The 21,461-nt window shown below is 40.0% G+C and overlaps 1 protein-coding gene across 5 annotated transcripts in view; it reads right to left on the bottom strand.

Moving 5' to 3' along the window:
• Positions 1-21,461, bottom strand: part of PALM (paralemmin) — a 610,021-nt gene that overhangs the window by 22,773 nt on the left and 565,787 nt on the right. For all 5 annotated transcript variants that reach the window (XM_044053763.1, XM_044053762.1, XM_044053759.1 and 2 more), the window contains exon 5: positions 9,309-9,429. In XM_044053763.1, coding sequence (XP_043909698.1) covers positions 9,309-9,429 — 121 coding nt within the window. The remainder of the gene's footprint in view (positions 1-9,308; positions 9,430-21,461) is intronic.

Genomic DNA, 21,461 nt, shown 5'->3' with positions numbered 1-21,461 from the left:
ATATATTATCACACGTTACTTGTAACTGCCTAGCACCTGGCTAACATATTCTAACACCTTTCCCCTACCCACTATCCAACCTCCTCTTTAAAACTCCCACATATGCCCTATATATTACCACACATTACATGCAACTACCTAGCAACTGGCTGACATATTCTAACTCCTTTCCCCTACCCACTATCCAACCTCCTCTTTAAAACTCCCCCAGATGCACTATATATTATCACACGTTACTTGTAACTGCCTAGCACCTGGCTAACATATTCTAACACCTTTCCCCTACCCACTATCCAACCTCCTCTTTAAAACTCCCACATATGCCCTATATATTACCACACATTACATGCAACTACCTAGCAACTGGCTGACATATTCTAACTCCTTTCCCCTACCCACTATCCAACCTCCTCTTTAAAACTCCCCCAGATGCACTATATATTATCACATCGCTACTTGTAACTGCCTAGCACCTGGCTGACGTATTCTAACTCCTTTCCCCTACCCACTATCACCTTCCTTAAAAACCCCCCAGATGCACTCTATATATATCACACGCTATTTGTAAAAACTGCTAGCACCTGGCTGACATATTCTAACTCCTTTCCCCTACCCACCATCCAAAACTCTCCTTTAAAACAGATGCACCTGATGCATCATATTTACACATACTTACTTGTAACAGCTTAGCACCTGGCTGACATATTTCCCCCTCTAATACCCCCAACTCCTTAAGACCTCCTCTATGCACTATATCACACGCTACTTATAAGCACCTGGCTGACATATTCTAACTCCTTTCCCCTACCCACTATCCAACCTCCTCTTTAAAACTCCCAAAGATGTATTATATATCACACATTACTTACCAGCTCACTGCCACGTACTCCCCACTGTCCCATCTATACCAACTAACTCTCCTCTAGACTAAGCTGGAAAGCTTTTCCTTAAAATGTCAATGAACTTCACATGAACTTGTCTATATTCTCCTCCTTTGACAAACTGACTAGAACTTTTAGTTTTTCCTTTCTTCTCATCTTCATTACATCAAGATTTTCTGGCTATTTTTTAGTTTTTCCTTTCTTGTCTTATCTTCAGTACATCAAGATTATCTCTACTAAACATACTGTATGAACAACAATTATATGTTACTACCTGCTATACTTTTAATTGCATGTCTTAACCACTATGCTTATGTAAATACCTTATGCAATCATATGTTATCTGCTATATTTTATAACTATATCTCTAAACCACCATGCTCATGCAAATATCTTAAGTATAGTATGTTAGCAATTGCTCTGGATCTTTTCTCCCCGGGCCTCCACTAAAAATGGACAGCTCTGTCCAGCCGGACTTACCAGGTAAACAAATGTAACATAAAATAAGTAAAATAAATTTCCACTTTCCCAGCTATTACTTTATACCAGGGATTCTGGGACCACAAAGAAGCTATTTGCAATTGTTTATAGTCCTCCTCAGTTGTCACCTTCTTTGCACCCATTATCAGCCTTTACAAGTTTTTCTTAAGTTTCCTCCACTGTTGTTGCTATCTTTGTGCAGACTCATGGCTAACTTAATTGATGGCACTCTGGGCAGTTCCCAGGCTGGCATCCCCTTCAACTCAAAGTTGAGGAAAACAAAGATCTTTCATAAACTGAGGGCAACAAATGCCCTCTATAATACTACAAAACTTTACAAGGAGCTTCTATTCAGTCCTTGCTGCAGTTACTGACTGTCTAAACAAATTTATTTAGGCAGTCACAATATAAGCCTTGGATGAACAAATGCATGCAGGTATTGCATTTGTGCCTGATCTGCAACTCTTCCGAGGTGCCAGTTGCACCTCCTGACACCTTGCACATAGAGCAGTTGTCCTCTTCACTGCAATGTAGATAAGCTACAGTCTTTTTATTATCAGCAAAGAGACAGATCCTCTTTTCTACTCCCTGTTCTCTCAGACATATCAAACACCCTAAATAGTACTAGACCTAGGACAGACTCCTGTACTATTCCAGTAACCACTTCACTTGTTCCAGATACTGCCTCTGTCACAACAGTCCTATATGCCAAACATACCGCAGTCCAATTCCTAAGTCTCTATCCCACCCCCCCAACTTCCTGACTGAGACCAGGTCAAAAGCCTTAGTGAAGTTCAGGTTGAAGACACATACCAGTGCTTCCCTGTCAAGCCCTTATGTAACTCAGTGATAAAACTGGATCAGATTCAACTATGTCTTTTGGCTATTAACCCATTTGGGTTCTTCTGGAGGTGTTTTCTTTTAGGTAAACAGCCAACATTTCCCTCAGGATTATCTACAGACACTACACTTAAGCTAATGTTGGCACATTTCCCCCAACTTTTCCTGCTCACACCATACAAATTTACAAAGGTACTACTGTTATCTTTCATTTATTATGCATTTCTGCATTTGTCAGTGATTTGTTTAAAATCTTTATCTTGGATTTACCAGCACATTGGCTCTTGAGAACCGTAAGAATCAGCTCATCTGGTCCTTGTGCATCATGCCTCTTTAGGGCAGCTAATTTCCCATCCATCTCTTCCCTCTCTATTAGGATACCCCATCCAATATTAACCTCCCTCTGTCCTACCTCTGCCTTAGCACATCATACTTCTCAACCTCTTTGTATAAAAAATTCTGGACAAAGTCAAATGGAAATGGGGGGACAAAGACCCCAAATAGCGACAATTTTTAAATATTGCTTTTACATACTTAGAAAGTTGATAGAGTAACAGGTGTAGAATTGCTATGTATTTTTGAAGAGTTCTTTCTTCTTCTTTCGGCTGCTCCCATTAGGGGTCGCCACAGCAGATCAACTGTTTTCATTTCCTCCTGTCCTCTGCATCTTGCTCTGTCACACCAACCACCTGCATATCCTCTCTCACCGCATCCATAAACCTTATCTTAGGCCTTCCTCTTTTCCTGTTACCTGGCAGCTTCATCCTTAGCATATTTTCCCAATATACTCTGCATCCCTCCTCAGCACATGTCCAAACCAATGTAATCTTGCCTCTCTGGCTTTGTCTCCAAACCTTCCAACCTGGGCTGACCCTCTAATATACTTATTCCTAATCCTGTCCATCCTCGTCACACCCAGTGCAAATCTTAACATCTTCAACTCTGCCACGTCAAGCTCGGACTCCTGCCTTTTCGTCAATGCCACTTGTCTCCAACCCGTATAACATAGCTGGTCTCACTACCCTCTTGTAGACCTTCCCTTTCACTCTTACTGGTACTCGTCTGTCACAAATTACTCCTGACACTCTTCTCCACCCACTCCATCCTGCCTGTACTCTCTTCTTCACCTCTCTTCCACACTCACCATTACTCTGAACTGTTGATCCCATGTACTTAAACTCATTCACCTTCGCTACCTCTACTCCCTGCAACCTCACCATTCCTCTATCCTTCCTCTTATTCACACACATATATTCTGCCTTAGTCCTGCTGACCTTCATTCCTCTTCTCTCTAGAGCATATCTCCACCTCTCCAGGGTCTCCTCCACCTGTTCCCTACTCTCACTACAGATCACAATGTCATCTGCAAACATCATAGTCCATGGGGACTCCAGTCTGATCTCGTCTATCAACCTGTCCATCACCATTGCAAATAAGAAAGGGCTCAGAGCTGATCCTTGATGTAATCCCACCTCCGCCTTAAACGCATCCGTCACTCCCACTGCAGACCTCACCGCTGTCACACTACCCTCGTACATATCTTGTACCACTCTTACATACTTCTCTGACACTCCCGACTTCCTCATACAATACCACAACTCCTCTCTAGGCACCCTGTCATATGCTTTCTCTAAATCCACAAAGACACAATGCAACTCCTTCTGAACTTCTCTGTACTTCTCCATCAACACTCTCAGAGCAAACATCGCATCTGTAGTGCTCTTTCCTGGCATGAAACCATACTGCTGATCACTAATCATCACCTCCCTTAACCTAGCTTCCACTACTCTTTCCCATAACTTCATGCTGCATGAAGCATGAAATTCAAATGTTTGTCATTATTTAGTGACTTCAATTCTCAATTATTTGTCAGAAAACCACAACTTTTATAGGAATAGATCAAAAATATGAAGCAACAATCTGGACATTCTGCTAAAATCCAGACAGTTGAGAGGTATCTATGACATCTTCCATCCATTTCCTTTGTGTCTCTGCTTCTTCCCAACTTTCTGTAATCCCTCATAGTCTGGCATAGTCTGTCCCGATCTTGGTCCTTTCTGAAACATAGTAAAACAAGCTTTGTCCCCACACTTGTCCCTTTGTAACTCCTTTTCTGCCTGCACCTCTGCTGCCTTACCTTCTTTTGTCACCTTTCTGCTTGCATCCTTGTACTGCTTTTCTTCTAGCTTTATGACTCTGTTCCACATCTCATACTCACTTGTACCCTAATCTCTAACCTCTCATTCCTATGCATCACACTGGCCTTGCACTTTTCCTGCTTCTTCCTCTTTTCCACAGTTCCAAGTACTCCATCCTTGATCCTTTCACAGAGTTTGTCCTCCAGTTCTCCTCTAGTCCCCAAAGTCACGTCTTACTATATTTCTCAGTTCAGCATGACCCACCACTTGAAATCACTCACCACAGTGTCTGTTTATGACTTCATAAACGTCTTCCTTAAACCACACAAATGCACTTTACTATTGGCTAATGGTACCTTCACCTGGATGTCCCTGACCCATTCTGCTGTGATTAGAACTGGAACTACATCCAGAATTTTTTCCTTTCTTATATGATTGTGTACCAGTAGACTTGAGACAATCATGGTCAGTTCACTGTCCCGCTCTTCCATGGAACCCTGGATTTCTCAGTCTTCTGATAGACTTGCATCAGTTTTGAGTGTATCTTTCTTCAATCCCAATCCCGTATTCTACCTTAGTTTGTTTCTCATCCACGTTCCTTGACATGTCTGGGTAACAATACAGAGTGTGAGTGTGTGTGTGTGTGTGTGTGTGTGTGTGTGTGTGTGTGTATATGTATGTATATACACACACACATATATATTATATATATATATATTCATCATGACCATTCCTCCTCCATTTCTTTGCCGTAGGGTACTTGTCCTAAATTCTGAGCTGCCTCCTCCTCCTCCTTTCTGAACTAAACTTTATGCTGTTCATCATACAGGTCATCACTGTCCCTATATTCCCTTCATCTTGGCATCTTGGTCATTCCTAAACAACATATACCCCTACACCTTCAAGTGCCAGTCCTTGCTGTCACTGGAAGTGTTTCTGTGATAGCAGGAATGTCTATACTTTCCACCTCTTCCTACCAAGACTTTTTGCATTTAAAAATAATACTGTACAGCCATGCTCTGTGTGACTCTTGTTTGTTCTTCCATTATATTTTGCACTAATCTTCTCCTGAAAAGTAGCTGAGAATCAACCCTTCTTTTCCACTTTTCTTGAGACCCCACTACCCCTTGTTTTGGAGAAATGGTCATGGAAACATACCTTTACAACCCAACACTGAGTACCTTCTGCTCCTTTATGTGTGGGTGTGACCGTGTAGGAGATTGGGGCCTGGTGACAAATAGTGAGTCAAACTCTCTTTTTTAGTTATGATGGAATGATATGAACACTACAGTGTGCTTTCATTTTTTTTGTAAAGTATATATTTATGCATATGGTTTAAAAAAAATAATAGTTTTGATTATAATCATAAATTAAGGAAAATGTTTTGTATGGTTAACTTACACAACAGGGTTTCGAACAGGAGGGACAGTGATACACAGCATTTTATATCTCAAGCTTCAAGGGTGTATGCTTGGTTTTGGTCCTATCAGCATCCATTATGCACAGTCCTGAAAACGTTACTTACCTTCCTTCTACTTCCTACTTAAAAACTAATTAAAACAGATAAATGCAGTGAGTGAAAATGACCGCGTTATTGAGCAGGAATTGGTGAGCAACTGAGTGCATGAGAGCAACTAGAAATGACTGACAGTGAGTGAAAGTAAGTTAGTTACTGAATATGAATGAGTGAGGGGCTGAGGCTGAGTGAAAGTGAATGAGTATGAATTAATGAGTGTGAGTAAGTGATTGTAAATGACTGACAGTGAGTAGATGACTGGCAGTGACTGACAGTGAGTGAAAGCGACTGGAATTACTGAATGTGAATGGGTGATGAGTGTGAGAGTGACTGAAAGTGATGGACAGCAAGTAAAAGTGAGTGCGGGTATGGCTGAAAGTGAATGAGTGACACAGTGAGTGAGAATGAGTGAATGTGAGTGACTAAGATTGGCTGATAGTGAGTAAAAGGTAGTGAACTACTGACTGTGAATGAGTGAGTGGTTGAGACTGAGTAAAAGTGTGCATGTGAGTGAGTGACTGGTGTAAATGTGAGTGAGTGACTGGGGTAAATGAGAGTGAGTGAAGGTGAGAGTTGCTCAATATGAGTGAGTGAGTGAGTGAGTGAGTGAGTGAGTGAGTGAGTGAGTGAGTGAGTGAGTGAGTGAGTGAGTGAGTGAGTGACTTGGTGTGGCTAGCAGTTGGGTAGTAACCAAGTACAAATGAATGAGTAAATGAAGGAGTGATTGCAGTAGAGTGGGACTAGCATAGAATGTGTGACAGTGAATGACACTGAGTGACTGAGTATGAAAGAGTGAGCAAGTAATAGTTTTCAGTTACATATGGAGGGAATCTGGACACTGAACGAGCAACTACAGAATAAGGGTTTTGAGCTTAAACAAATTTTAACATGCGATGTCATGACATAAGTGAATAATCAAATTATTGTCTCACTTCTCATAGCCAAGCAAGAAAGAAAATAGGCAATGTTTGTCAACAAAAATAATCATCTTTGCTCTACTTCAAAATTTGGCATGTGCTTCATTAGGTAGTCAGGCTGTCTAAAATGACAAATATCAGGCTACTTAGACTGGTGAAGTGACAATGTAATTTGCCTTTGGAAAAGAACAAGGCAATTAACACTAAACTAACTAATTTGAACTGAAACGTAGCAAATTAGTTAAAAAAAATTGGTGTTTCATGTAATAGTGAGGCTTCATTGAGGTAAAGGAAATGATCAAAGACTTACAGACTTTTGATGGGAGATCTGTCTCACTTACTGGACACTTAGAGACCCACTTGTCCTGGACTTCCTGTATCGATGCAAGTCCAAGATCTCCACCCAGAGGCATAACTGGTTCAAGTAGCACCCTGTGCCAGTCCACAAAGTTGTGTCCCACCCCCTCAGCTGTACAAGTGAAGAGAAAACAAAGTCCACTCCTTCTATTGGCACATCAGTCAGCAGGTCATATATATGTCCCCTCCCTTCTGACCAAGGAGCCAATCGGATCCCTTTCTGCACCCTGCCCGACTCTCCTCCTTTCTCTTCTTTTGATTTAAATTGTAGCAAACTGCTTGCTACAAATGCAGCAAACAGTTGTTACAACTTGTACCCTGCACAGAGCATTACAGCACCCAGGTTCTCGTTTATAAAATATATATTTTTTTCTTTTAAACTGTAGCAAATTACTTGCTACAATGTAGCAAGCAGTTGCTACAGTTTATACTCTGCAAGGAGTGCTAGAGAGCTCAGGATTAACTTAAAAGAAATAAATGTTTTAAAGTGTAGCAAGCAGTTGCTATAGTTTTGACCATGCAGGGAGGGTGACAGTACTCAGGTTTGACTGCAAATGCAATACTAGACTTTTAAAAGAAAAGATGTATTAAACAACAATTGGGATTGGATGAATGTACCCCCTAACATTTGCCCACTTCGCTATGCTATGCTTCTGTTTTCACCAATGCTAGAACCAGGGTACTACATTTTCACCAACAGATAAATAAAACATAGTGGTGGGACAGGTTTATAACCCTGAATCTCCTAAGTCCCATGAATATACTTCCCCTGCATGTTAAGCAGTGTAATTTACTGTCTTCCTTTAAGTATTACCTAGATGATTCGGTGGGTAGCCACAATTATACTCCAGGATAGATTGGTAAGCAAAGGAGGTAGGGATAGCACTAGTAAAGTGCGAATTGTCATAAGAGTTAGTAGCCCTGGAATATCTATGAAATCAGTTTTCAAGCAATAAATAAGGTACTTCCTTTTGGTTACAGTTTTCAAACAAAATACTTAAATCTGCAGAAAATAATTACATGCCAATGAAGATAATTTGTAATCGGTTGTTTCTTAAATTTTGTTTACTACATGCATTCCACTGAGTGAAATAATCCTTTACAAGGGCACCCCAGAGAGAAAAAACTCTATAATAGAAATTCAGGAATAACTCATAATAGTAAATTACTCTGCACAATATTTCTTTATGAAGTGGGAAACCAGTCCATTCAGAAAACACGTATACCAATAAACAGAGATCATGTAAACTCCATCCAGAAGGCAAAGAGGACCAGGGCTTAGACGTGTAGGTGAAAAGCAACATTGTTAATAATCACTGATTTACTTTGTCACTTCCCAGCAGACAAAGGCTGCAGTACAAAATCCGATCCTATGACATGGCTACCCTCCATAATTCAGCCTGCAGTCTCCACTCCTTATGCACTTAAAGCACAAAAGCATTATACTAGAGAAGTGTCACCAATCTTCTGTTCCTACTACACTTCGTGACTTACACTATAGTTTCTGTTCTGGATGTTGCAGTGGCAAACACCAGTTCATCGAATAAGAAGTTTCACCACCCCCAGAAAGATGTCTCTGTCATGCCAGCTTTCCCATCCCAAATCTGGGTCTGGGTACCTGCAGTACAAATGGTAGTACTATATATTCTTTCATTTATTTATGCAGTCATTTATTAACTTTTAGCTAATTAGCTTATCTGATTCAAACTGGATAGATGTTGTCATTGACCCAGGAAAAGTATAAAGTATAAATATGTAATATACATACATACCTGAAATAATCATAAACTTTGAGGTGCAGAAGAGATAATGTGGTATGCAGGTAAAGCAACACAAAACATTTATACATTCACACTGTCAATTACTGAAGTTGAGGTGAGAGTTAGTGAAAACAGGAACAAAATTCTGGAGAATGGCTGGGTAGTAAGATGAGATGAAAATACTGCTATACTTCTGGGATGAATTCTTCTGAGTGACATTTTCAGATTGCTCTACACCAGGAGTCTGATTTTTATTGTGTTCAATAGTTTTAAGCAATGTCCTTTCAGTCTGTTTGAAACAGTGGGCAACAGTTGTGCTTGAAATGCTGACACATTTACTCATATCACATTATGTTGAAACAGTTAAATTCGTTCTGAATTTCTTCATATAAAATAGGCCTCAGCATGGCCCTTATTACCTTTTGGACATGATCTACTACTACTACTTTTTCTTCTTCTCTGACGGTGTCTTCTGCCAAGCTCTCCTTGGTTGATGTTGCAGAAAGCCCATTTTCCAGTAATTCCAGCTCTTTTTCCAGCCTGAAAGAGAAGAAATTTATGTTTTAAAACCAAGGCCAGACAACTAAGATTGTTCCCAGATTACAGAGGTACAGGGTTAGCAGGCGGTAGGACAATGTAATCTGACTAAGAAAACTCAGAGTTAGGAGATCAATATGAATCACATGATCTCACTTCCTTAGCTCAGCTATGCAATGGTGACAGAAAATAACTCACAATTTGCTTTAGTTTCTGTTGGCGAGTAACTGACTCTGCCTTTCTATGCTTGCTATGGGAGTAGAAATGCATGCACAAAAAAAGTTCATGCTCAGTTTTATACATATATACAATGCAGACAGATACAAACATGCACACTGTCCATGTACACATACACAGACATACAGACACACAAAATTACTTCCACTCAATATTCTTACAGTAATTAAGAATATTCTTACAGTAATTAAGAATATTGAAAACCACGCTGGCCTTCAACACCTGCTGCCTCCGCCACTTGTTCACTTGCACTGTTTTTTTTTTTTTTTTTAACCACCACAAAAACTGGAAGAAAATGAGGTACCAGATACATTAATATAAATAGTCTTCCTTTCCACTAATAGTCTTCCTTTCCACTTTTGTAATCAAAGTCTGGAGCACCATTTACATTTCCCATATAGCATCTCGTGTAGCCATATTCGAACATAGTATCACTATTATTCAAGGAATCAAAGAGCTCATAAGATGCGTCTTCATATATAGCTTTATGCAGACATTCTTATAAGTTCTTGCCACTCTTTCAAATGAGTACTGTAATATCCATTACCTGTCTGTCTAGTGTCTAGTAATAAGTTCAGCAGCAAAGAAGTATATTTGCTCTATTCCTTCTGCCACGTTGCTGATCCCACTAGCCTTACTCTGGTTGCTTTCCATTTGTTCCTATCCTTTGCCTTTTAGGGCTTGCAGAGCTGAATGCATATTCCTGTTTTATATTCACTTCTCTATATTACAGAGTGAAATATACTCTCCTTGCCTTGGAGTCTGTGTCCCACAGTGCACAAGTCAACACCTCCCTGTCTATCTGTTTCTGCTGCTCTCTCTACTTCCTCCTCAGTAATCTTGACCAGTGGTAATCATTCCCATGTCTCATTCATTCACTGTATTTATCAGTCTAGGGTCCACCTAGCTTGTGTGTCACCTTTGGGTTGCTGTGTTCTAAGTCTAGAACCTTGCACTTCCCACACTGATCTTCAGTAAACACCCCTCCGCCCACATGTAAAGCACTAGCGAGTTCCATTTTTCAATCTCTTCTCCACTCAGGCCTGTGTCACTATTGTTTGTGTTGTCTGTTGGTATAGGTTTCATATCATAGCTACCTCTTCTGACATATCTGAGATGACTATACTCAAGTGTTGGCCACAGTACTGACTTGTGGTATTCTACTGTTCAGCCACCCTGTGATGGTCACACTCTGAGTTTTCCTCCTCGGCTGTTCTCCCCCACAGTTACTTAATTATCTGCCATAGTCCTAGCCTTTTTAGTTTGGTAAGTAGTCTGTGATGTGCTACCAAACTGAAAGCCAGTGACAAACCATCATTAAACAGGATGGCTTCCTAGTAACAGAACTGCAGAAGCTCTTCTTGGCAGAGAAACCATACAAGTGTAGTTCCTGATGCGGATGTCCTTTAAAAAAAAATTTAAATTTTCCATCAGAATCAACTCCATCAGTTCCCCTATCATCTTTTTCATGTTTTCAAACAGTTGAAATAATTCAACTTAGTCACTGGAGTCAGTTTCCATAAAACTACAAGCTGTAGTAATATGACAGAGTGCAGCTTTTAGTACAGATAAGTTTATGGCAGTCATTCCAATGCAAAAAGTGATAAAGCCCTGATTGTATCCCTGATAAGCGTGGACTGACTGGGATCCCAGGGACTGGGGAGGCCAGCTGGACAGAATGGCAATAAGTGCTGAATACTCACTCGCCCATCCTGATGAGTGACCTTATCTAGTTCTATAAAGTCTAGAAAAAACAGCTCCTTTGAATACTGAGGCCTTTAAAAGTGGGTTCAAGGGATGTTTGTACTAAAGGGTCCATTAAAGTTATGGTCTTGGTACCATCCTATAAGGTGTGAGAAAGATAACACCTGGAGGACGCCTCCTACTAGGGCTATTACATTGCATGCTTCCCTGCACTAGAATAGAATCAATCTTTCCAACACTGATTTATTTATTTATTAATAAATTATGAAAGTGTAAATATACATGCAGACTATATCTTTCTCATTGTTTTAAAGTTGCCACTACAAGTAAAATACAAGGCCGTCATCTCCGCTAAACATAAAACAGGTCAATATTAAACAAGAAAGGCTGAGAACATAGCTAAACCACAGAATTCAGGCAATACGTAGATTCATAGATTGTTACTAGGCTAACAATCTGTGATGCCTTTCTAACCCTAGCCAAGTTTTCCCAAAAGAATAATGGTGTCCTGCATCCAAAAAGGACACTGAGGGCCAGGCATTTATAAGCTACCACCGTCAGTAAGGGACATGGGTGGCAGACCTGGTACACATTTCCTAATCCCCATCCACTTGCCTAGGTTGCATTTAAACTGGGTAATAGATGAACTCAGCTTCACATGGATGGGAAGTCTGTTCCATAGGATAGGAAATCTTTGGGATACATATCTATCTATCCAGAATGTTCTTTTTAAGTCACAGACAAAATTTAGGTCCTCAGACCTTGTACTTCTGGTACTCTGACTTATGAATATGTAGGAGTTTCATAAGTGTGGGGTTTGCAGATGCCTTGTAAGCCAGATATAGATCACCCCTCAGCAATCTACAGGAGACTAAGTAGTGGGAAAGGGCTTTAAGGTGCTCTGCATAAGGCAGGCTTGTTACATCTTGTATACTTTTTATAAGGAACCATTAAGGTCACTCTAGTTGATGTCAATGCATGGTCAAGTACATACCAAAGGGATTATTATACTCTATGATTGGTCTGATAAGGGCAGAGTACAGTAAGATAATGACCTCTTTGGACCTAGATGCCATGCCCTTACTTATAAGTTTTACAACATAAAAGGATTTCCTCACCACTGTGGCTATGTGATGGTCAAAAGTAAGGCTACTGTCTATGTACGTACCCAGATCACTGACCATGGAGTAAACTCTTAGGGGTGTATTATCAACATGGTAATTAGCCGGGATGGTTGACTTCCCAAAGTGTACAATTATGCATTTCTTATCATTAAGTTTAAGATCATGACTTTGGCACCATTTGTTAGTCAGAGACAGACCTTCTTGAATAATGCTAGTGTCTGCAAAGGAGTCAGTGATAATCCCCAGTCTGCAATCATCTGCAAACTTAGCCAGCATTTGCTTCCATTTCAGAGAAAGAGATGCCAAAAAGGAGTGGGTTTATACATAAATTAGTGAGGTTGTGTATAACACCTGAGTGGGGAATTGTTTCAAAAGCCTTGGCCAGGTCGAGGTAAGATGTGTGCACAGTCTTACCTTCATCCAGTACTTTGGTGACCCTCTCAAAAAAGTCCACCAGATTTAATAGGCATGACCTTCCTTTAACAAAGCCGAACTGTGATGGGTCCAATGTTTCCAGGTTACCCATATCATCATTTATTATGTCTGTGATGATTCTTTCCATGGCCTTACATATGAGGCTGGTAAGACTTGTGGGCCTGTGGTTACCCACATCAGTGGTTGGGCCTCCTTTGTGCAGGGGAATTAATGTAGCCATTTTCCATTCCTTGGGCACAAAACCTGACTGAAGGCTCCAGTTGAAAAGTGATTCAAGTGGACCAGAGAGGTTATGATTCATGCTCTTTATTAAACATGCTGGGATGTTATCAGGGCCCAATGATGCAGTGTTTTTGGCCTTGGAAAGTGCAATGATAACCTATTGCCTAGTAATGGTTAGGAGATTGTATTATGTGGTATTTCCTTTGGATGAGCAGGGGGGGAGTTGGGGGGATTTGACCTGAACCTGTCAGCCAAAAGATTGGCAATGGCCTCTGGTTCAGTGCAGGTGATACCACTTACAATAAGTTCTGCACATTGTTGTGTATTTCTTCTGAGGTTATGGACATAGTTGTAGAAAGCTTTGTGGTTGTCCTCTGCCTGAAAATCTATTTTTTATTCAAATTTAGCCTTTGAAATATTAAACCCCTTAGCTGCCTGTTTAGATTGGTCAGGCGGCCTTTAGTATGTATGTTTTTTTTCTTCCTATACTTGGCCAAGATCTTTTTCTTTTGTTATACGACCAATTGATATTGTCATTCCACCAGGATGGCTTGTCTTTTGAGTTTGTCTTATTCTTAATATGAGTGGGCACAGATCACTCTATACAGCTATCAATATGGCTGTACAGAGATTTTGTAAATAGCTCAGTGTATTCTATGGTGTTTACTGGGTTTGGGGGTACTTGGAATTTAGCCAAGATGTTGCTTAGTAGAGAGAGGTTAGCCTTGGAATAGTTTCTAAATGTTTTTGATTTCACTGGATTTAATTTTTATTTCAAGTAATACTACGTTATGGTCAGATCAGATGAGCAGAGATATTACACTGGGTGAGGAATACTGGCTGCCCCATGTTCGTGAGTACAAGGCCAAGGATGCTTGTACCCCTTCTAATTGTTAAAATCAATCATTTTCTGTTGGTAATGTGGCATCATCCTTGGAGAAGATGGTATGCTGCTCAGTGCTAGGATCATAACTGCCAAAGACTCAATCAGCAAGTTTGATTGTGCCTCGCTTCATATAATCAAGGGAGGTACATCTCAGATCATTAACACCTACATGGACTATGACACAGTTATACTGGTACCTGTGGTTCAATGACCTGAGTGTCTGTGTGACTTGATGGATCCTAGCCTCAGAATGGCAGCCAACCATGACTATCTCCTTACTCAGTCTGGTGAGGGGGACATCGGTGCCTGAGTACAGAATCACCAATGACCAGGAAATTTGGCTGTGTGCTGGTTTGCCTTAAGGGCTCAGCAGTGGAGACATCGGATACAGTTTTACTATGTGTAGTTGTGGGTGGTGTTTTAGCAGAGTGTTTATGTGATGGCGGAGGACCCTTACTTTGACTGTACTGTGCAGGGGGTGTCTTGGTGTTTTAGGAAGGTTACCAGTAAGTGCCTCAGCATAAGTAGTTTTATGGTATGGTCTTTACCCTGCGCAGCAGACATGGTGCAAGCATCACTGACACACGCTATAAGAATGGTTTTGATTGTATGAAAGAGTTTTGCCTCCAGTGATCAAGTGTATTTACACTTCTCGCATACACTGTCTGTTGTTAGTGTACATGAGGCAATTGCTACAATGCCTAAGAATACCCATCTCAACCAAACTGGCCACAGAGAGAGTTGGGAAGTGCATATCTATGGCCACAGAGCTACTAGGGAGGAGTGAGGAAAACGTAATTATTGAACAAGTGAATAAGACAAGCAACTTGATGAACAACACTCAGCTATGAGCAAATTAGATACTCTAGCATTAAAAAAATATATCTATACAGTAATGCCACGAGTGCAGACCACAAACCAGAACAAAAAGACTTAAAATAACAGGCACAATAAGCCTTCACTAGCGACTCTCAGTTCAGAAGGGTGAAGGCTACCCTCTCCTCCCACAAGAGTGCAGACCACAAACCTCCCTAATGTAAAATAACTGGTTTGGAGTCCAAGTGCTTAAATTAAAACTAAGAGGCTTAGAATAACCGTTCCAATTTAACTGGGCTACTAAAAAGCATTAAAAATGGAGCAGATTAAATGAAACTGAACACTTTATGATCACACAGCAAAAAGATAAATAAAGTTGGAAGAGGCACAGATACAGTAAAAACAGCTGAATAATGTGCAATTTTTACATATGTGGGAAGGGAGGAAACAGAAGATAATTCAGGTTTAATATACCAAGGGGGTAGGCCTTCCCAGATGATCTCTCAGTACTCAGTAAAATGACCTGATGAGGTGAGACTGGATGAAGTGTCCAGAATCAGATTTATAGTAGGGACAGGCAACTCAAAAGCCATCAAGTTTAAGAGCACAACAGCAGTAGAGCAAGTAGGTGGGAAAAAACAAACACAGACGGAGATCAGCAATAGTCAGGTAGAGAACGAGTCAGACAAGCACTACAGCTAAATAAAGATGCCTCCAAATGTTGTTAGTTAAATGAGGAATGTTATTTCTCAGCTCCTCCCACTGATCAGCTGGATGTTACTCACTGTTTGCAAAGGAATTATTTTCTAACTTTTCTAAATGACCCTAGCCAAAACCACTTAAAACTCCAAAATTACATAACAAAAAACTTAATACAAAATACAATATAAGTTTGTTTGTGTCTTTCGGCTAATAAACGCAACCAAACCTTAAATTAATAACTTTAATTCAAAACCAAATGCAGACAGAGATCAGCAATAGTTAGGCAGATCACATGAAAGACTTGGTACATGTTGCCTGAACACAATCCACCTGAAAGGGGTACTGTGCCCAAAGGATGATCAAGACAAACAAGCAAATGAATTTGTTTAGGGATCCTGATATGCTTAAAGTCATGTTAGAGCAAAAGCACTCCTAAATTTCCATTTTGGTATTGCTTTAAAGTGCCGTAACAATGCCTGATGTAGTCCATAGTACGAAAGGGTCTATATTATGTGATTGAACAGTCAAATGTTCGAACACGTAATAATCGACCCCTAAATATTGAACCGTCAGAATGTCGAACTGTTCAACGGAGATCTCCGTACAGTGCGAACATGGACGTTTTCCATTGTCTGCACTGTAGTGCGATCTCGGAGTTGGTATATTTAAGTAGCGGGGGCTGGGGGGTGCAGGACGGCTTGCCCCCCTGCTTAGAGCATTTTAATGGTTTGTTTGGGTGTTTCTTTTTTTTCCATTTGACATTACAGCATTTCGATATTTAGGGGTCGATTATTACGTGTTCGAACATTTGACTGTTTGATCGCGTAATATAGACCGTACAAAATAGGTGCCCAACATATCCTTTATATGCAGTCATTTTGCTCATTTAACCCCTACTGGCTGTTGCTGGCCAACCAGTTCATGAGGTGGTGCAAGAGAAAAGTGTGTGATTTTATGTAGTTAGCCCTGAATGGCAGTTATTCACTTGGAAGCAGAAGTCATTTGCAATTAATGGAGTAAAAAGATTGCAGCATGATGGACATAATGCGGGTTACCTCCACACTATGGATTACATCAAGGGTATTCACAATCATCATGGCTCTACACAGCAGCAGCCCAATGTAGGCTTATGAATTGCTTTGCTATGAAATGAATGTAAGTATATTGGTATCCCATGGATGACAGGAGTTTCCTTTTTTAAGCATACTATGGACAAAGTACTCTTTTAGATAAGGAATATGCCATTTAGCCTCTGACTACTGATTCTGCACATTATCCTGTCCAGGACAAGTATTCTTACACAGAATGTTTTGTGGTAAGTGATGTGTTCCTGGTCTTGCACATTGACCCATTATGAGTTACATTAAAATGTCAAAACACGTATCCAGGTGAAAGGTGCCAGAACTCCAAATATTGATGTCATATACAAACCAAATTCACTTGCAACATCTAAATCTTGATTAAACCTATACACAAGAGAATCCGAGTTCTCACCTGTTTAGTGAATCATCAGAACAAAGAAGATGGATTAAGAGAAGTCATTTTCATCACAAACAGCCTTGGTGCCCTTGGTACTAATGGGCAGAAAATGAGAAGCTGCCAACAATTTACAGTTTGTGGACTGACGGACATTTCAGATGATTGGTTTCCACACCTGAAAACCTAAGTATAGAAGGAACACTCTCCTGGACTATGCACTAATTAAAATCCCAGCAGTGCCCCAGAATGGGGGGGAATTTTCCCAGATGCCTCAGGGATGACATCCATTTTTCATCTTATGAAAAAAATAACACCCTTTATTTTTCTGCACAATTATTTTGCCAAAGAACCTTTTAGGATTCTCTTCTAAGGGATTCGGCATGAAGGTTCCTGCAGAAAAATGAGGCCCTTCTTCACATTCCTCATATGAATACTGCCATAACACCATACAGCACACAAGCATTTCAGGCAGCGCCAGGTAAATGTGAACTGGAAAGAAAGTTAACTGTGAAAGCTTTACGCAACCACTAGATCTCACCAACTGTAGCAGCTTGTGTCATGCAAATAAGAATCATTTCAGACTGTTAGCATATCAGATGTCCAGCAAATCCTGAATAGATGATAGCTGAGGAATCAGCCAGAGGACAAGGCTTTAGGGACACACTTGCCAAAAAAGATCACAGAGGGCTTGAGTTGAACAGCCACATAGTAGAATTCATGCCAATTCAGATTAGATTTTCAACATGGTAACTCCTCCTTCAATCATAGCTTTGGAAAGCTAATGTCACTGATATCAAACGTTTGCTGGAGAAAGTTGAAATAAGCAGGTCTTGTTTTGTTACAGATCTGCCGGCTATACTTGCAAAGCTGGAACCAGAGTTCATTGCTCATAGTTCTACATGCCTGTCTTGAGATTTCTATATGATAGTCAGGTTTCTCAGTTATGTAAAAAGGTCTGTGTTGTAATATTTTGCAGTGGTAGGGCTGTAGAGAGAACAGATATTTGCTGGTATATGACTATCCTCAGTCTAAAAGCTACTTGCATAAGTAGTATACAACCATCTCAGACAGCTAGACCACTATAGACTATTCATTGTCACCCAGCATGGATACCAGAAAGACCATTGTCACCCAGCATGGATACCAGAAAGACCATGACACAGATTTTTACTGTTTTGATGCCAGAATACAAAAAAAAAATCATATTTGGTTATATACAGTTTTGTGAATCTCATAAGCTATCAGATATCCCCTAGATCCTTTTCAGGAACTATCACATAACTTCTAGAGTCATAAGATCTGCACATCTGCAATGGTCAGACGAGAAAAGGAACAAACTTAAAACCTGAAACCAGGCATTCTGAATGATGATTTCCTATCCTCTGAAACAGATACTGATGACTAAGGATAACCACTGCAGAGCTGGTATGAAATCTATTTTAGTGCTGTAGTTTATTCTAAATCTTCAATGAAATTGCATTAGATAGTAAAAAATGGAAGGACAGAAGTGGATCTTCAGCTAGCCAATCAGGGATAACAGAAGACTTTTTTTTTAAAGGGCCTACACTGGATTCTCTTTTAGACAATCTATAAAGCAAGTACCTTTATTCAGCAGTGTCATGACAATTTTATTGATAGCTTCTCATATACTGTTCAGAAATCTATTAAAATATGTATTGGACCAGGATCTAATGTATTCTTAGTTGTCTTTAAAACAGACATGGACTAGTCTTAATAACAGCAGAGGCTTCTGTTGGGGTAAAGCTCTGAGTTCAAGCTAGTTATTACAACCCACAGTGGTTTTGGAATGAAAACTGTTCATATCCACAAAGAAATGGACAAACTGTTTACATTATTGTTGTGAAGATGACATTGTCCCTATTATATCACTGGTTCACTGTGGAGGTACTAAGTGTCATGTGTAAAGTACTTTACTACTTCAGTGGTCAGTTACCCATAATGCTAAAGTGCATACTGGGTGTCACATTATACTTCCTGCTTAGGGAGCTGCTTTCATATAAATAATTAGATTGGTGGCTCCAACATTGGGTCTTATGTGTCTATATTTCACCACCAAATATGAAATCTAGCATAAAGCTGAATGAATCTGAACGCCACACGGTGAAAGAAGTGGAAATGAGTAATATTCATAGATTCATTTGTTCCAGCCAGATGAGAGGAGCTAAATTTTCTCAAAAGGCATTAGGATATCCCTGGTACATGCTACTATCAAGAGCAATGACATAACTAAGTCATGTTTCTGCTAGAACACTGGGAAAATCTTGAGATATTATTTTGATTAAATAAGCAAGACATTGATGAAAAAAATATTATTATTCAAACTGCTAAACAAAAATGTCTAAGGCAATCCAGTCATTTAACTGTCAAGTACAGCAGAAATCTTTGGAATCTTTCCTGCAAAACCAATAGCCGTCATCTTATTTTGAGCACAGTCATTAATCATTCCAACATCCTTCATCACACTTGCACCATCACTGGTTCTACCCAACAATGTGGCAGGAAACTGGAAGCAAAGAATGCAGAAGCTTCCTTTTCTTAGTACTGTATCTGGTGTGGCAGAAATAGATAAGTGCTAGTGGTTAGTTTTCTTCTTGCTGGAGATGATTTCGTTAAGATATTTAATGCATTTAACCTTACAAAAGAGCAACGTACTGATCTGAATGCAATTAAGGAAAGATACAAGCAATAGTTTGAGTCTAAAAATAATCCACCATATATCAGTCATTTATTTCTCCCCAGAAAACAAAGGCAGCAAGAGTCTACTGATGCCGGTGTAACTAAACTGAAACAAAGATCTAAAGACTGAGTTTGTATAGCTGTACAATTCATTGGTGAGGAATAGAAATGCCTGCAGCATAAATATGTTGAGATAAGTAGTGATTTTTTTCTCAGAATCTAATACTTGAGGAAAGCTATAAACATACTTAAAGTGGTAAAAAATAAACAGTATTCAGATGAAGACCTTAACTGATGACTTGAATTCATTTACACTTCACAACCTTCATATCCCCCTACCTCTATTTCTTCAATAACTGCCTCATTTTCCCTTAGAAACTTATTTCTGTCCACAGCTACTCTATTCCACTCCCAGACAACCCCACTACAACACATTACCTGACTCTCAAACCTGACACTAAGCACTCTAAATTCCTCTTTTCCCGCATCCACCAACTTATTTCCATCCTTCTCTCTGGCGACATTCACCCTAACCCCAGCCCCTCTCCCTCTCTGCAGTCAAACCCACCCCTACTCACTCCACCCTCAACCTGCAAATCCCTTCTTTTTACCACATTGAATGCACAAAGTCTATGTAACAAGGTTCCTAACTTCCATGCCTGGCTGCTCCATAACCACCCAGACATCCTGTCCATCTCTGAAACATGGCTAAAACCCCATAAAGACCCCAAAATCACTTCCCCTAACTATAATATCATTAGAAAAGACAGGACCCATAAGAAAAGCGGTGGAGTAGCTCTTCTCTACTCCTCCTTCAGTTACTCCCTATACTAAACCCATACCCCTATTTGCCAGTGCCAAATTAACTCTGGCCCTCCTACAGATAAATAGACACAAACATATATGCATAGCCAGTCTTTATATACCTCCTGGAGACAATATCCCCATTCTTGAGGACATCATCTCCTGGTTCTCCTCCAACATTAACAATGAAAAAACCATAATCCTTGGTAACGTTAATGTTAACTGGATGACCATTCAATCTCCTATGACCTCCCAAAACCTAAACCTATATAACTTCACACAACTAATCAAGTCTCCTACCAGGCCTTCCAACCACTACTCCTCTGGTAGTACTCTTGACTGGATTCTAGTTTCTCACCCCCATTACATCTCCAATAGCAGTATCCTTCCTGACTCTTAGAAATCATCTTCCCACTTTCGCTCATCAGCTTCCCTCCTCCATACAACTATCTCACACTTACATCTCTACCCACTCTAAAAAAAAAAAAAAAAATTTCAACCCTGAAACCTTCTCTAACTCCCTAAAATGCAAACTGGAGCCCTCTAAAAACCCTCTCCCTAGATAATACTGTTGCCTATTTCAATACTACATTTACAGACCTGTTAAATAGCTTTGCTCCTTCTAGAGCCAAAAGAGTTAAAAGTAATACTATCTCATGGTTACTCAAAGAAACTACAATCATCATGCGTCTCCACGACAAAGCCTGGAAATGCTACCACAAATATAAAACTTCCACCACCCTGAACGAATACAAGCTACTTTGCAACAAAGTTAAAAACTTATTGTATCAGACCATAAATCCTACTTCTCTATACTTCAAAATAACCAAAAGACTAACCCATAATATTTTGGAATGGTATCACCACCCTCCTCAACCCTTGCCCCGATCCAAATACCTCTTAATCAAACTAACAACATCCTCCCCCAA

This window comes from Protopterus annectens, chromosome 13.part0, assembly GCF_019279795.1.
Source record: "Protopterus annectens isolate FY-2018-M chromosome 13.part0, PAN1.0, whole genome shotgun sequence".
Taxonomy (NCBI): Eukaryota; Metazoa; Chordata; order Ceratodontiformes; family Protopteridae; genus Protopterus; species Protopterus annectens.
The sequence above is the reverse complement of the archived record's forward strand: the minus strand, read 5'-3'. Positions and strand labels throughout refer to the sequence as shown.